We start from the raw sequence: 17205 nt of genomic DNA, 5'->3' as shown, positions 1-17205 counted from the left end.
TAGGTGGTCTCATTCTTTGGGATGAGCTGACTGGGCTTGAGAATTGTTTTGCAGGCTCCCTGGGAACCAGGTGGTCCAGGGGCTGAGCTGTGTGGCCAGACAAGAGGTCTCTGCCCTCCCCCAGGGAGCCCTGCTGGTAAGTGAGTACAGTGCTAGGGATTTGGGAGACCAAGCTCTGTGTCCCATTGGCCATGTAGTCTTGGGCAAGATCCCCCACTGCTGGACTTGGGTTTTCCATGAGTATGGACAGTTGGACTACGTGCCATTCATTAATCCAGGGACACCCACACTCAGTGGTTGTGGTTAGCTCTTCTCAGCTGTACCCTGGCTTTGTGCCACACTCTTGTTTACAGAGTAGGTCCCCACCTGTCCCTGAAGACTGCAGATTGAGAGAGAAAAATAATGTTTTATCTGTGGAATTAGAGCCCTTTATAATAATCGGGCCCAGACATATTGAAATGAAACGGCTGTCAAGTCTTAGTCCTCCCTAGAGCTAAAGAATCATCTCTTTTTATTTTTTCTTTTCTTTTCTTTTTATGTCAGACTGGTAATGTGCCCATGGTAACAAGATTCGAAGGCAGCACATCTCACACATGCACAGGAACTCCCAATCATCACCCTCATGAACTACAAAAGGTCAAGAATTACCTCTTGAAGCCACTTGCTATGTGACTCTAGAGTGATACCATGTAGCAATAAAATGCCATACACTGGACACCCTATACTTCAACAATGTATAGCCAATCACTGATCAACGTTATTTCTTTTTCTTTCTTTTTCTTCTTCTTCTTTTTTTTTTTTGTAGACAGTTTCACTCTTGTCATGCAGGCTGGAGTGCAATGGCGCAATCTTGGCTCACTGCAACCTCCACCTCCTGGGAGCAAGCGATTTTCCTGCCTCAGCCTTCCAAGTAGCTAGGTGCCCCCCACCACACCCAGCTAGTTTTTGTATTTTTAGTAGAGATGGGGTTTCACCATGTTGGCCAGGCTGGTCTCGAACTCCTGAGCTCAGGTGATCCACCTGCCTCAGCCACTCAAAGTACTGAGATTACAGGCTCGAGCTACTACACCCAGCCAATCAGTGCTATTTCTGTAAACCAAGGAGAATTCCTGCCAAATAACTCTGTTATCCCTGCCTCCTTCTGCCTATAAGAAGCTGCTTGTAAGAAAGGGTGTGCCCAATGCAGCACACCCCATGGCAACTTAGGTTTGTTCTGGGCAGTTGTCTTCACTTTGGCTCAAGTAAAATCTTGAAGTTATATTTTGTGCCTCAGCTTCTGCCTTCAGGTCAATAAGATGCAACTGCTATATGCAAATAAGAGGCCAGCACAGGCCCAGGAGGGTCATGGAAACCCTGGAGGTTTGGCCTCAGAGTTGGAGTTGAGAGGACCCCAAATTAGGGAATAGTTTAAGCACAATGGTTTCCATGGGTCTGTGATCCATTTCAGCTCAGCTGGGGTCTGTTTCTTTGGATTTTAGAAAGCCTTGCCCAGGTCCTGCCAGGACTCCTGTCTGATCCAATCTTGTCATTTTCTCCAAGTCTGCTATTGAGATTTTTTTGGTATGATCCTCACAACAACCCTTTGAGAGGAAAGGAAGGAAAGATGAGCATACTTCTCAGGAGACATTAGGGGTCTTAGGGACACAGCAAGTGAGTAGGAGTCCCAGGGCTGGGCCCAGGTCACCTCCAGAGCCAGTGCTTTTCCCCAGGGTGGCACGGAGCCACCTTCCTCTCTGATCCACTGCCACTTCTCTTGCCCCACAGTTCCCGTGGGAGCCATGAAGCTGAACGAGAGAAGTGTGGCTCACTATGCACTCAGCGACTCCCCAGCAGACCACATGGGCTTCCTGCGCACCTGGGGGAGCCCAGGGACTCCACCAACTCCCAGTGGCACTGGCCGAAGATACTGGTTTGTCCTCAAGGGCAACTTGCTGTTTTCCTTTGAGAGTCGCAAGGGCCGGGTCCCGCTGAGCCTGGTGGTGTTGGAAGGCTGCACAGTGGAACTGGCCGAGGCTCCCGTGCCCGAGGAGTTTGCCTTTGCCATCTGCTTTGATGCCCCCGGAGTGCACCCACACCTGCTTGCTGCAGAAGGGCCAGCAGCCCAGGAGGCGTGGGTGAAGGCACTGTCCCGGGCAAGCTTTGGCTACATGCGCCTGGTGGTACGAGAGTTGGAGAGCCAGTTGCAGGACGCACGCCAGAGCCTGGCTTTGCAACACCACTCATCCTGGAAGCCCACTGCCAGCTGCTGTAAGCCCCAGGCTCGTAACAACCGGTCTGTGGTCCTAGAGAATGGCCACCCCCTCTCCAAGGACTGCAGCCCTGTGGGCTTGGTTGAAGAAGCAGGCAGCAGGTGTGCAGGACTGGGGTTGGCTGAGCGGGAGCTACAGGGCCCTGCTAGCCTCCTTCTCGGCAGGGGGCAGAGTCCTGTGTCCCCTGAGACCTCCAATTTCTCTACCCTGCATGACTGGTATGGCCAGGAGATCATGAAACTGCAGCAGCATTGGCAGCAGAGGGCCCAGGGGAGACAACCAGAATGTGAGGAACAGGATAAGCCCTAAGCCCGGGCACTGTGATTCAGGAAGCCAGTGCCAGTTCTTTTCCAGGAGCTAAATGTTTACCCATTTCCAAGGTTGCATTTTGGGAGGTGACATGGGTTCTCTTCTTCCTACTATTTAGGCATTCTCCAGGTTCCAGATCTACCCGTGTGTCTGGAAGGGACTGAGGGACCATTCCTTCCATCCTTTTTATTTCCTGAGGCCCAGGGAGGAAAGGGGCTTGATCAGCTGCCACTGCGCCCGGCCGAAACTCCTGACTGCACTGGCCTGACTGCCCCACCCAGGGGATATTGATGAAATGGAGGAAGTGGGCAATGTCACCTGAGAGTGTCAGTGTCACAGGCTTTCCTCACCTTTGACCTACATGCCAGACTCTAGAGCCGTAAATTCCAACCTGGGGAGTCTCCTGTGTTTAAATCTGAGGTTGCCTGCACTATTGGCTTGAGACTTTGACATTCATCGTCAGAGAAAGTGGATTTACCATGTCATAGGAGTTTCTGGGACACAGCTCTTCCTGAGAAGGGTGGGAAGATTGGGGATGGAATCCTCACTCAGCAATTTGGGTAGGGCCCTTTGAGGCAGCAAGTCTTTGGCCAGTGAAGATAAATTTATTTGCTAAGAATTTGGGGCCCCATCCTTTCTCTCTGGCTGCCCTGTTAACAGATGGTGCTGGACCTTGCCCCAGGAAGGGCTAGTAGCTTTTTATGTCAGCAAAATGCCCTCCTGTACTCTGTCCTCAGTGGCCCTACTCTGTCCTCAGCAGCCAACTCCTGGAGCTGCCAAGTGAGGGGTTAAAGAAGAGGTGGGGAGGCAGTGTGGTTCCTGGGGAAGGTTGGTTGCTCTGGCTCAGTCCTGGGCATTCCAGGAGCTTGGACACGGGATTCCCAGTTTCCTGTGCTAAAACCTCTCCTGGCTGGGCTCCGGTAAAAGTGTTCTTGCAAGTGAAGCTGCTCAAGAAACCACCTGGGAACTCTCATAGCCCTGTTTGTCACCTAGCGTGTACTTGCCAGGACCCCTCCTTGCTACTATTCCCAGTATCCAGCCTGTGTTTTCTTTTTCTTTTTTTTGGAGACAGTTTCGTTCTGCCGCCCAGGTTGGAGTGTAGTGGGGGCAATCTCTGTTCACCGCAAGCTCCACCTCCTGGGTTCAAGCGATTCTCCTGTCTCAGCCTCCCGAGTAGCTGGGATTACATGTGTCTACCACCACGCCTGGCTAATTTTTGTATTTTTAGTAGAGACGGGGGTTTCGCCTTGTTGGCCAAGCTGGTCTCGAACTCCTGACCTCAGGTGATCCACCCATCTCGGCTTTCCAAAGTGCTAGGATTATAGGCATGAGCCACCGCACCGGCCCAAACGTGTTTATTCTATTGTTCTGGGAAGCAAAGTGCTGGGTCACCAGAGTCTGACCAGACTGACGCCTTAGGGGTGCGATGGCAGAGGCTGGGCGGAAGCCGCAGAGCCCCAGAGGAGACACCCCCTCCCCCCCACACAAAACCTACCCTCCCTAGCCTCCGCTACCCTCACTGGGGCCTTGGGCAGCACCGACCGGCACCCAACTAGGCCTTAGGCAGAGGCTCACAGCCTCCCCCAGGAGCCTGAGATGCACCCAGGGTGGGCGCCCGGCCTGTTCCCTAGCCCTGCCTGGGAGCCCCGCAGCCGCTGCACTTTGTTTTATACACAGACAGCACGGGCCTTTCTTTCTTATTGCTGCTTGGTACGCGGTTAAAACACTAGTAAAGCTTTTTCATTATTATTCATTCGGCTCCCTAGGTTTCTTTCCACAGCCGCTGAGGCCTGCTCTGGCGGCCGGGGGGGTCCCAGGTGCGGGAACCTGGACTGCTGGCTTTGCAGACGCAGCTGGGGCGGCCGCGCAGCTCTTGTAACGTCACCACGTAGGCCGGTGACAAACACCTTCCTCTGGCCGCCCCAGGAGGCGCCGGCACTACGCGAGTTGAGTGGGCTTCTCGTGTGCTCCTCAAAGTCTCGCGAGGCTTCGAGCGGCGTTCTTCCCGAGGGCGGCACCGGGGCCGGGCGGTGGGGTTCGGGTGCCCGGGCGAGGGGCGGAGCTGCGGGATGGCGTCCGGAGCGGCTCGCTGGCTAGCGTTGGCAGCCGTCAGGTCTGGGGTTTTCCGGAGCGGGCCTAGCTTGAGGAAAGGTGGCGATGCCGCCGCGGCACGGAGCGACCCAGGCCGGAGCCTCGTACCGTCGAGGTCAGTCATCGTTACCCGCAGCGGCGCCATTTTGCCCAAACCAGTCAAAGTGAGTGTCTTCCTGGAAACGGGGCGAAGGGGCTGAGGCCAATTGTGGGGAATGCGTGCGGGCGGCGCTGATTGACTGGAGCCAAGGCCAATCATAACGATTACCTTAGAGTGGAAGGCGGGCCAAAAATAAATGCGCTAAGGTGTTGCTAATTTTGACAGGTGGGTAGAAAATGGTAGGTAGACAGAAGATGGGGCAAACGCTTAGGAAGATGATCTTTTACATTAGCTTATCCTGAGAGGTATGGTGCGCTGCTCCTCTGGAGTCGAAGACTCGGCCCTGTGCATCTAGCTTAGACTGTAATCTAAATCCTGTAATCTCTGCCCTCCCTGTAATCTAGTTTAGTCCTGTAATCTCTGCCCTGCCTGTCTCCTAGTTTATGGGATGAAATATGAATTGTGAAAGGACTCTGTAAACAAGGGGTACGTGGGACGGCCCTTATCTTTTTATGAGTTGTCACCTAGTATTTAATTCATGTGATTTACAGTCCTGATAGAGGTGCAGGGAATTGTTACAATCACGGTTTTTCCAAATGAAGAATCGAGCTAGAGCTGTGAAGCCAATATCCAAGGCTTGCGCTGAGGTCGCAGCGTCCTGGTTTCTTGCTGGTACTATCCCAGCCAGGTCCTATCTTTTTCCACCATTGAACGCTATCACATGCCCTTGAGTTTTTCTATGGAAAACGGAAACAGTCCCTTATGGCAAACAAAGTTTGCTTTATGACTGCAGGGCTGTGTGGTATGGGAGTTAAAACACAAATTCTCTTAAAGCTAGTCTAGCCTATGCTAACTCACACAATTGACTGCAAGGTCCACGTTGGGAAAGAGCTGCCTTATCAGAAGGCCCAGTGACATTTTTTTAAACTCCAGGAATACAAGAGGAAATGTTCCTCAGATTTTACTGACACTCTCCCAATCTATCTAAATAGTCTTTTAGTGTAAATACATGCCCCCTTTCACACACATTAGTTTCTAAAATTTAATTTGCTTAAATCAAATTTCTCAGGCATCAGGGAAACTGTTACTTAATTAACTATAGAATATCCCTTCACTGTACATCTTTTTTTTTTTTTTAAACAGAGTTTCACTCGGGTTACCCAGACTGTAGTGCAATGGTGCGATCTCAGCTAACCACAACCTCTGCCTCCCAGGTTCAAGCAGTTCTTCTGCCTCAGCCTCCCGAGTAGCTGGGTTTAACAGGCATGCGCCACCATGCCTAGCTAATTTTGTATTTGGGGTTTCTTCATGTCAGGCTGGTCTCAAACTCCTGACCTCAGATGATCCGCCCCCCCACCTTGGCCTCCCAAAGTGCTGGGATTACAGGCGTGAGCCCCCGTGCCCAGACTTCCTTCACTGTACATCTTTCTGTCATAGGTTTTTGTGTATTTCATGTCTTCAAGTAGAGCTCACCATAGTCCAGCCCTCCTAGTACTGGCGCACCCGTCTGCCTGTAGAAATTTAAAGTAATTAGCAGGCTGTGTCCTAACTTTAGATGTCTAGGGTACCTTAGACTTTTCTTTCCAATGGACTTTTCATCCACTTTGATGGCCATGACAGTCACCTTATCTCCTTTTGTTTTTTCTTTTTCTTTAGACAGAGTCTCACTCTGTTGCCTAGGCTGGAGTGCAATGGTACAATCTTGCCTCACTGCAACCCCTGCCTCCCAGGTTCAAGCAATTCTCCTGCCTCAGCCTCCCAAGTAGCTAGGATTACAGGCATGCGCCACCACGCCGAGCTAATTTTTTTGTATTTTTAGTAGAGATGGGGTTTCTCCATGTTGTCTAGGCTGTTCTCGAGCTCCTGACCTTAGGTGATCCACCCACCTCGGCCTCCCAAAGTGCTAGGATTACAGGCCCGAGACACCCCGCCTGGCCCTCTCCTTTTCTAACAAAGATTTTAAAGTCAAGTTGCTTATGATGGGTCTGAGTTCCACAGGAGGGAGTGTCCATGAGAGGGCCGGGTCTTCTTTGGTCTTGCCAGAGGCGACTCGAGCTCACAGCCACCACTTTGACCCTCTGCAGATGTCCTTCGGCCTTCTCCGTGTGTTTTCCATCGTGATCCCCTTTCTCTATGTCGGGACGCTCATTAGCAAGAACTTTGCTGCTCTGCTTGAGGAACATGACATTTTTGTTCCAGAGGATGATGATGATGACGACTAACAAGTAAGACTTGCTTTACCCTAGATGGACCAGGAAGCAGGGTGGAGCATCTGTCTGTGATGCAGTCTGGCCTGGTAGCAGCATTTGGACATTGGGGGCAGAAGCTTTAATGAATTGACCCACTTGGCGGCTAATGTTTTTATTTTGCTTTTTCCCTTTATTGGATGAGGGTAACTTACTGACTTACACATTCACTGGGGTCTCTTCCAACTGGTTTGGGATCCTAGCCAGCCTTTTCAGTTGCCCTTGATGTATTCTCATTCAATCAAGCCACCCATTTTCTTGACAATTTAATGTGCCTTACACACATACCACCAGCAGCATCATTTCAGCAGCTCTGTATGGAAATGTAGAAACTGCAGGTCCTTCCCCGTCAGCTCTCGTTACCAAGCTCTCACCACTACATCCTGTCCGTGGGCACGACAGCCTGGTTCATGCATTGCTCACAGACTCCTCCCCTAGCAGTCCTAAGTCCTAGTCCTTCCCATTCAGCTTCCTGTGTTGACTTCCTGTGCTCTAATATGTGCTGCATGGCATCACTGTCAGAGATGAGGACACTCCTGACTCCTTACCTGGCATTCAAGGCTTGCCATGATTTGGTCGTGCCTCTTATTCCAGTCTCATCTTCCATATTTCCAGCCACCCACTGATCCCCAGTATTCACCATTTCTTGAGTTTGCACACTCATACCCACCCCCAAATATTGGCTCATTGTTCCTCCCACATGGAAGGCTCTTTCCCAGAGGCTCTTTGGGTCTTAATTCTACCCATCCTTCAGTGTCTTTGAAGTCTTCCTTCCTTTCATTTGAAAGTGACTGCTCCTTCCTCTGAGCAACCAGTACCTCTTCAAACACTCAGTATTGTGTGTCTAAAACACACTAACCAAAATTTTACTCCACTCAGCTTTTTGCTGGCAGGGGATGTTTTTTATACTTTTGGGTCCCCAGTGCCTGACCTGTGGTGAATGCCCATTTAACGTATGCATAAGTAATCAAATGTGCTCAAAGCTGCCCTTCTTCTGCCATGTTTGACAGAAGCACTTTGTGGAATTCTTTCAGTGTGTGGATGGAAAACTGCTCTGTTACCCAGTTCACTGCTGCTTTCCTTTCTTCCAGGAATTACAGAAAGCAGAAAGCACTAACTGAAGAAATGGTGATGCTCTCAGCCTGTCTGCCTTCCCTATCAGCAGGACTCAGGGAAAGCCCTCAACCTCCCAGTCTGGTGGAGCTGCCTCTGTGGTCCATGACTGTATCCCAGATCCCCAGGCTCTGGAAGGCTCCCTGAGATGTGCTGTCCACTAAGCACTGGACTAACAAGCAATCACATTATTAATATACATAATAAATGCCAGCTGTGTGTGACTGAGTGATGGCTGCAGTTTCTCAGTATGTGTAGGCTCTAGTTGGTGTGGTTCTCTCTGCTGTTGTTTATTTATGAGAGAAACATAGGCCTAGGTTATCCAGGTTTCAGTGGAGCCTGGTGAACTATTCTGGAGGCCTGGGAACTATTTTCATTGTCTACAAAAGCCCAGCAGAAACTGTCCGTTTTCCCTTAAGAAAGCTAATGGGCTACTAAAGCCTCAAGCCATTCTGTGTTCAGTGCCAGTCATGAGAGCTTTGCTTGTTTTCATACAACTACTTAAATATGACTAGAATGATCCAAAACTTGGGTTCTGTGATACTAGGATATATGTAGGTTTTCATCTGTTTCCTGGCTCATAACCATCTCCCAAAGCCTTTGTTAATAGGCTTTGGTTACAACGTTGGGCACTTCAGGCCTCAGAAAACAGCAGTTCTCTTTCTTGGACCTTCTGACCTTTCACCTGCTGCTTTTTCTCTCCAAGGCTGGCCTAGAAACTAAAAGTATAACTTTGAGTTTATATAAATTCCTTTGCCTTTCTGTCTTCGAGTTGGCCATAAAAAGAATTCTCCGACCTACCCTGTCTAGTTTAGGTCATGAGATCTCCCATTTCAGAAGGGATTCTGCCCCATACCTGGGAGGAAGAAATGTGGACAGGCCTGGTTGGACTTCCCTGCTCCATGTTAGATCATGCCTCTTTTGCCAATCCCACCTCTCCACCGTTGTCCACACTTCAGTTATGCCTATCCAATGAGGTCTCCATAAAAGGCCCAAAAGGACAGGTTGAGAGAGCTTCCGGAGAGCAGAACACTTGCTTTATCAAAGTGGCATGCCGGGAGAGGACATGGACGCTCCATGCCCCTTCCTCCGTACTTCACCCTATGCATCTTTGTCTGTATCTTTTGTGATATCCTTTATAATAAACCACTAAAGCTACCTAAGTGTTTCCCTGAGTTCTGCAAGTTGCTCTAGCAAATTAAAAAGGGAGTCATGGGAACCTCAACTTGAAGCTGGTTGGAAGTTCTGAAGGCTTGGACTTGAGAATGTTGTCTAAAGAAAGTGGAAGCAGCCAGCGTGGTGGCTCAGGCCTGTAATCCCAACACTTTGGGAGGCCGAGGTGCGTGGATCACGAGATCAGGAGATCGAGACCATCTTGGTCAACATGGCAAAACCCCGTCTCTACTAAAAATACAAAAAATTAGCTGGGCATGGTGGCGCGTGCCTGTAATCCCAGCTACTCAGGAGGCTGAGGCAGGAGAATTGCCTGAACCCAGGAGGTGGGAGGTTGCGGTGAGCTGAGATCACGCCATTGCACTCCAGCCTGGGTAACAAGAGCGAAACTCTGTCTCAAAAAAAAAAAAAAGAAAGTGGTCTTGTGGGGCTAAGCCCCCAACCTGTGGGATCTGATGCTATCTCCAGGTAGATAGTGTTGGAAGTGAACTGGAGAACAGCCAGCTGGTGTCTGCTAGACAACTACTTGCTTAGTGTGGGGAGAAACCCTCATGTTTGACCACAGAAGTCTTTTTGTTTTTTGTTTTTTGAGACAGCATTTCACTTTTGTTGCCCAGGCTGGAGTGCAATGGTGCAATCTCGGCTCACCAAAACCTCCGCCTCCCAAGTAGCTGGGATTACAGGCGTGCACCTCCACACCCAACTAATTTTGTATTTTTAGTAGAGACAGGGTTTCTGTGTTGGTCAGGCTGGTCTTGAACTCCTGACCTCAGGTGATCTGCCTGCCTCAGCCTCTCAAAGTGCTGGGATTTCAGGCGTGAGCCACTGCGCCTGGCCTAATCACAGGAGTCTTATGTGATTATTGTTGTTCAGTGAGAGAACATAGAAACACTTTTTTTTCCTCAAGTTGCTTAGGTAAAAAGATTATAAAGGGATCCCTAATGCCATAAGTTTTGGAACCATGTACAATGACTGATGCCTGTAATCTCAACACTCTGGGATGCTGAGGCAGGAGGATCACTTGAGCCCAGTAGTTCAAGACCAGTGTGAGTGCGGTGGCTCAGGCCAGCACTTTGGGAGGCCAAGGTGGATCGCTTGAGGTCAAGAGATCAAGACTAGCCTGGCCAACGTAGTAAAACCCCAACTTTACTAAAAATATAAAACTAGCTGGACATGGTCGTACACTCCTGTAATTCCAGCTACTTGGGAGGCTAAGGCAGGGAGAATTGCTTGAACTGGGAGGTGGAGGGTACAGTGAGCCAAGATTGCAGCACTGCACTTCAGCCTGGGCAACAAGAGTGAAACTCTGTCTCAAAAAAAAAAAAAAAAAGAAAAAAGGCCGGGCGTGGTGGCTCACACCTGTAATCCTAGCACTTTGGGAGGCCGAGGTGGGCAGATCACCTGAGGTCAGGAGTTTGAGACTAGCCTGGCCAACATGGAGAAACTAATCTCTTAAAAAAAAAAAAAGAAAAAAAATATATGTATGTATGTAAAGTTTCTGGGTCTTAAAAAAAATGCCTGGGCAATGGATAGACCCCATCTCTACCAAAAAAAAAGTATGGGAATCCTCAGTGATCACACCTGTAGATACCAAACTCCCTTCTCCATCATTTGGATTGCCCTGGGAAGGACGAAAGACCATCATCCAAACAAACAGATCAGTTCTTGAACCGGGGCTGATGTTGTTTATTCTCCTGCCACTAAGAGGTACCCAGAGTTTACAGAGACAGTAGGAATATTTCCATTCTCCGTATGTATACTGAACAGCTGTGCACCTAGCAGGGTGCCTGAGCAGGAAGTTAAGTTCATTTTAATGGCTGGAGCTTGTTACAAGTAGTGGAGCCAGGCCTTTGCCCATCCATTTTCTTCAGAACCCAGGGAAAACTAGCCCATCTTGTCAGCTCTAGTTTTGCACCTGTTAGTAGTGCTGCTCTCATCCCTCTCTGACAGCAAGAGCTGGCTAATTTTGGATCATCTGTGGCCTGACACTAAGGTGTCTAATCATAGGGGCTGTAGAAACAACTACATTAACAAGTCATCCAGCCTCACACCCAGTGTGACAGTTTTTGAACAGATGGCCTCCTTTCTTCCTGTTTACTGACACGCAAGGCTCTGAGAAAAAGAATTCAATCCAATTTACAGCAAACACCACATTTCCAGAAAAGGGAAAGAACAGGTGGTGTGTATACCAAGGCCCCACTTGTTCAGGCAAAAAGAGGCTGCAGAAAATTGGTTCATCAAAGGCAGTCTATCACGAAGTGACCATCATATAATGAGTTTATTTGTTCTCTAAAATAATACGAACATGCACCTTTCCACTGCATGACTTCATGGGTCATGGCCAACATAGAACTTGGATAAGAAATCCTTTGGCCTTGGCTCTTCTGTTTCATGGAAGAACCGCATGATATGTGTCCGCTGCTTCCATACGTTAATCGTTTCTTCTAGTTCCAGCTTTCCCTGAAGAGTGAGGAAAGAGGTCATCAGTCAAAGTGGTCAAGTTGAAGGCCAGGATTCTATTCACTGTTCAGCCTGGACTTGATGAGTGACCTTGAGCAAGTAACTACTCTGTCTGGGCAAAGTTCCTATGTCTGGACAATGAGGTGGTGGGGCTAAATTCTTTCTGAGACCTTTCAAAGATTCTTTAACTCTGTGGTTAACTGGTACCAGGAGGAGAAACTTAGAGGTTAACAGGTTCCTATCCCATGACTACCTAACCTGACTGGCTTAACTTATGCTTCTGCTTATCATTTCTTCTGTTACTGAATGGTTCATGCTGAAACTCCCATTGATGCTAATATGACTGGCCAGGGGGACAGAATCAGCCCCAGGATTTAACCCAATTTATACAGGACGCATACCAGCCAACTGCCTCCTCCAGCTGTAAGCTGGCATCCAGAGGAAGTGGTAACTTCCAGGGATGAGGTTCAAGAAGAGTTCAAACTTTCCTCCCTATATCTTTTTCTGGTTATAAAATGCAAGCCCCACTGGATGTTCCCTTGATCAATCTTACCTATTTAACCAGGTGATAATCTCCAAGTTCAACCATTTCTCTGAAACACAGCAATAATCACTGCTGAACCAGTAACTGCTTTCTAAACTTGGAGACAAAATGTTCATTTGGAAAGACTAGTTTTGCGGACTAGTTGGCCGATCTTTTAAACTGGTCAGGGAGGGTCAGTTACCTTAATGACCAGAAGATCAACCACTCTGGGGTCTGTGACGTGGGCATTCTTCATAAACATTTCTCTGACTTTATCTCGTCCCTGTTTCACAGTGATGTCCAGCTGGAATTGGTGCACTAGAGAGAAAAACATGATTCAGGGTAGAAATTATACGGTTAAAACATGTTTTTAAAACCTAGAGTCAGGCTGGGCGCAGTGGCTCATGCCTATAATCCCAGCACTTTGGGAGGCTGAGGCGGGTGGATCACGAGGTCAAGAGATCAAGACCATCCTGGTCAACAATGTGAAACCCCGTCTCTACTAAAAATACAAAAATTAGCTGGGCATGGTGGTGCGCGCCTGTAGTCCCAGCTACTCGGGAGGCTGAGGCAGAATTGCTTGAACTCAGAAGGTGGAGGTTGTGGTGAGCCGAGATCGTGCCATTGCACTCCAGTCTGGGTAACAACAGCAAAACTCCATCTCAAAAAAAAGCAACAAAAAAAAAAACCTGGAGTCAAAGGATATTCACTGAACACATACAGGTCGCCCACCATTCCTTCACTAAAAATTAGCCTTACCATAGTCTAGGTGACTTGTGATTCACAGCATTTGCTCTCAAGGAACTTATTTTATTTGGGGAAAAAGACCACTGAATTTGAAGAGGCAGTAAAGCATTGTTCAAGAGTTTGAACAACCTGGGTTCAAATCCCAACTCTGTTATTGTATGATCCTCTGTAAGTTAACTTTCTTGTGCCTGAGTGTATTTTTTTTTTTTAGAGACAGGGTCTTGCTCTGTTGCCAAGGCTGGAATGCAGTGGTATGATCAGAGCTCCCTTCAGCCTTGAACTCCTGGGCTCCTGTGATGCTCCTGTCTCTCAGCCCCCCAGCAAGTTGCTAGGATTACATGTGTAAGCCATTGTGCCTGGCTGAGTGGATTTATCAATGAAATGAAGACAATAACAGCACATAGAACTCTGATGGAGATTTCATGAGACAATGCAAAATGCTCACAATAGTGCCTAACACGGCATAAGCTCTCAATACACATTAGCTTTTTTTTTTAGTGAGATGGAGTCTTGCTCTGTCATCAGGCTGGAGTACAGTGGCTCCATCTCTGCTCACTGCAATCTCTGCCTCCCAGGTTCAAGCAATTCTCCTGCCTCAGCCTCCCGAGTAGCTGGGACTATAGGTGCGCGCCACCACGCCCAGCTAATTTTTGTAGTAGCATTATTTTTATATGGAAAAATCAGCAAAAGAAAACAGGATTGAAATTGATAATGTAAAATCCTAGACATGGCCTAGGCTAGTAATTACTATACAAACTTTGCGTTGAGGGAGAACTGCTAGGGGGTTACACAGGTCAGGGAGGCTTCAATCCAACAAGCAGTTAATACCACCTTAGGTTACTTGGTGGAAGCAAAGTTTATGATGTAGCTCCACTTGTCTAGGTGTTACATTCTGACTGGAGAGACAGCGAGCTAGGACAATAACCATAAAATCACAATATTCAACAACCCCTGATTACGCTCCTAAAATAATGGCAAAGAGGCAGTGACCTGGAACTTCGGATGAAGCATAAGGATGTCTTTTGAAAATTAGGTTTTAGGCTGGGTGATTACAGGTGATCACACCTGTAATCCTAGCACTTTGGGAGGCTGAGGTGAGTGGATCACCTGAGGTCAGGAGTTTAAGACCAGCCTGGAGAACATGGTGAAACCCCGTCTCTATTGAAAATACCAAAATTAGCCAGGAGTGGTGGTGCACTTCTGTAATCCCTATAAATAACAAAAATAACAACAAAAACAATGGCAGCAGCTAACATTTAATGAGAGTTAAATATGCACCAAGCCCTGTTCTAAGCGCTCTCTCTCTCTCTCTCTCTCTCTCTCTCTCTCTATATATATATATATATATATATATTTTTTTTTTTTTTTTTTTTTTTGAGACGGAGTCTCACTCTGTTGCCCAGGCTGGCATGCAGTGGCACAGACTCAGCTCTGCAACCTCTGTCTCCCAGGTTCAGGCAATTCTCCTGCCTCAACCTCCTGAGTAGCTGGGATTACAGGCACGTGCCACCACGCCCAGCTTATTTTTTGTATTTTTAGTAGAGACAGGTTTCACCATGTTGGTCAGGCTAGTCTTGAACCCCTGACCTTGTGATCTGGCTGCCTTGGCCTCCCAAAGTGCTGGGATTACAGGTGTGAACCACCATGCCGGCCAGCACTCTAGATATTTTAACTTAATACAGTAACTTTCTGAAGAAGGCACTATTATTCCCATTTTAAAGATGAGGAAACTGAGGAACAGATTAAATAACTGACCCATGGTCACACATCTGGTTTTTGAGGGCAGCACCTGGAGAAAAGTCCATGCTCCTAACCACCACATTCTACCACTTTTCACACACACACACACACACACACGCAGGGACTTGACAGCTCTGAGGAGTGCCACCATGGTCCAGCTCACTCCAAAACACCTCTTTCTCAGACTAGCATGACCAGCCATGTGAAAATACATCAAGTCAGGTGTGCAGTGGCTCATGCCTGGGGCCCAACATGGTGAAACCCTGTCTCTACTAAAAATACAAAAATTAGCTGGCCACGGTGGTGCACGCCTGTAGTCTCACCTACAGAGGCTGAGGCAGGAGAGTTGATTGAACCCAGGAGGCGGACGTTGCAGTGAGCAGAAATCGGGCCACTAGACTCCAGCCTGGGCAGCAGAGCAAGACTCCTCTCAAAAAAAATAAAACGCACCAAGTCGGCTATACACAGTGGCTCACGCCAGTAATCCCAGCATTTTGGGAGGCAGAGGCGGGTGGATCACAAGGTCTAGGGATTGAGACCATCCTGGTTAACATGGCGAAACTCCGTCTCTACAAAAAAAAAATTAGGGCCGGGCACGGTGGCTCACGCCTGTAATCCTAGCACTCTGGGAGGCCGAGGTGGGTGGATCACCTGAGGTCAGGAGTTCAAGACCAGCCTGGCCATCATGGTGGTCATGGTGAAACCCCATCTTTAAAAAAAAAATTAGCTGGCCGTGGTGGCAAACGCCTGTAGTCCCAAGCTACTCGGGAGTCTGAGGCAGGAGAACTGTATGAAGCCGGAAGATGGAGGTTGCAGTGAGCCAAGATCATGCCACTGCACTCCAACCTGGACAAGAACAAGACTTGGTCTCAAAAAACAAACGAAAAACAACAACAAACATCAAGCCAAATAAAGAAAATAACAAAATACTGACAGTCCTTGATATTTGTACTGCCCTTGACAGTTTAGACGGAATTTTCCCCAACCCTTCTTTCATCCAGTACGGTGGGCATAGAGCTGAGAGGAATACCGAGGTAGGAAAACAGCTTCTGCACTCTAGGAGCCTATACACAAATGCTTCAGACTAACAGACTGGTTCTGCCACCTGAGGGAGGGTTAGCAGGGAGCAGGGAGAATTCAAGGAATACTAGAGGCAGGTAGAGTTTGGGAAACTGGAGGGAAGTGAGGCCATTTCAGCTGGAGGGACTGGAAAAGGACTCTTGCGAAAGTCACCTCCCTTCTGTGGTTCAGTTCATTTTTCTGTGAGGGGAGTAGGAAATGGATGACAGCTGAGATCCTATGGCCACTTTGCTTATAAAACCTAACGGTGACGGGTAAGGTGGCGCAGGTCTTTAATCCCAGCACTTTGGGAGACCAAGGCGGGCAGATCGCCTGAGGTCAGGAGTTCGAGACCAGCCTGGCCAACACGATGAAACCCCGTCTCTACTAAAAATACAAAAATTAGCCCGGTGTGCTGGCACACGCCTGTGGTCCCACTCGAGAGGTCAGGCAGGATAATCTCTTGGACTCAGGAGGTGGAGGCTGCAGTGAGCAGAGATCGTGCCACTGTGCTCCAGCCTCGACGACAGAGTGAGACTCAGTTTCTTTCTCTTTTTTTTTTTTGAGACGGGGTTTCACCATGTTGGCCAGGTTGGTCTCAATCTCTTGACCTCGTGATCCGCCCGCCTCGGCCTCCCAAAGTGCTAGGATTACAGGCGTGAGCCACCGCGCCCAGCCAATGAGACTCAGTTTCAAACAAACAAACAAGAAATCTAACGGGCATCTGTAATCATACTCTGCAACTCTAGACTGTGGGTTCCAGGTACACCAGTGGCTCGGTCTGGGCCCAGGGCACACCACTTCGCCTCTCCGTGCCTCCGCTGCCTCACCTACAAAATAACTGTGTCACTGACAGTCCTCGTCCTCCCGCCCAGCGGCTCGGTAACATCTACGAGGGACAAAAGAAACCAAAGCTCCGAAGGCGTCGTACGGATGCTGGGTCTGGCCCAAGGTAGGCTCGCGTGACCCGCTTCCCCTAAAGCATCCTCAGTCGCTTCTGCTCAGTTCGGCCCGTGAGAAATCCCGGCCCGAGTGGCTACGACCTTGAGCGGCGGCCTCCGGATCCCCACGTGCGCCGCTACCTCTCACCAGTGTGCGGCACCTCCCGATACCAGGCGCGGTAGAGTTCGCGCACTCTTCGCTTGGCCTCGTTCATGTCCCGACTGAAAATGGGCTTCACAGAGGTGCTGGCGGTAGCCGCAGCTCGGCGGACGCCCATCCCCGCCATCTTGCCAAAACGTCCACTCCACAACTCCACCCCTTCGCGAGCAGCGCTTGCGGCCGGAGGACGAAAGTCTCTTGTCTTTGGCTAAGGAGAGACGCCCCGCCTCTATGCTGGGTGGGCGGGAGGATGACTGTCAGGCTCTCCGATTGGCTAGGAAGCCTCTCTCTCTC

General features: G+C 49.1%; 3 protein-coding genes and 1 non-coding gene across 7 annotated transcripts in view; 2 read left to right on the top strand and 2 right to left on the bottom strand.

Annotated features, from left to right (window-relative positions):
• Positions 1-2706, top strand: part of PHETA2 (PH domain containing endocytic trafficking adaptor 2) — a 51682-nt gene extending 48976 nt beyond the window's left edge. For 3 of the 4 annotated variants that reach the window (XM_035266030.3, XM_017969246.4, XM_054244980.2), the window contains exon 2: positions 1765-2706. In XM_035266030.3, the coding sequence (XP_035121921.1) occupies positions 1779-2558 (780 nt within the window). In that variant the 5' untranslated portion in view covers positions 1765-1778 and the 3' untranslated portion in view covers positions 2559-2706. Of the gene's footprint in view, positions 1-54; positions 137-1764 lie in introns of all 4 variants that reach the window. The other variant, XM_017969245.4, reaches the window with a different exon arrangement.
• On the bottom strand, positions 538-639 carry LOC118148481 (small nucleolar RNA U13). Its single transcript, XR_004735305.1, has one exon. It is a non-coding gene; the product is annotated as a small nucleolar RNA U13 (small nucleolar RNA).
• A 1850-nt stretch (positions 2707-4556) lies between the features above and the next one.
• Positions 4557-9266, top strand: SMDT1 (single-pass membrane protein with aspartate rich tail 1). The gene is made up of 3 exons (XM_002763898.6): positions 4557-4813; positions 6834-6974; positions 8087-9266. Exons 1-2 carry the CDS (start codon positions 4628-4630, stop codon positions 6969-6971), a joined length of 324 nt encoding a protein of 107 aa, XP_002763944.1. The 5' UTR covers positions 4557-4627; the 3' UTR covers positions 6972-6974; positions 8087-9266.
• Positions 9267-11540: 2274 nt separating this feature from the next.
• NDUFA6 (NADH:ubiquinone oxidoreductase subunit A6) lies at positions 11541-17066 on the bottom strand. Its single transcript, XM_008990851.5, has 3 exons — positions 16900-17066; positions 12467-12582; positions 11541-11741 (listed from the first exon to the last, which is right to left on the bottom strand). Exons 1-3 carry the CDS (start codon positions 17036-17038, stop codon positions 11610-11612), a joined length of 387 nt encoding a protein of 128 aa, XP_008989099.1. The 5' UTR covers positions 17039-17066; the 3' UTR covers positions 11541-11609.
• Between the last annotated feature and the right edge of the window lie 139 nt (positions 17067-17205).

The sequence above is a fragment of the Callithrix jacchus genome, chromosome 1 (assembly GCF_049354715.1).
Source record: "Callithrix jacchus isolate 240 chromosome 1, calJac240_pri, whole genome shotgun sequence".
NCBI lineage: Eukaryota > Metazoa > Chordata > Mammalia > Primates > Cebidae > Callithrix > Callithrix jacchus.
The sequence above is the reverse complement of the archived record's forward strand: the minus strand, read 5'-3'. Positions and strand labels throughout refer to the sequence as shown.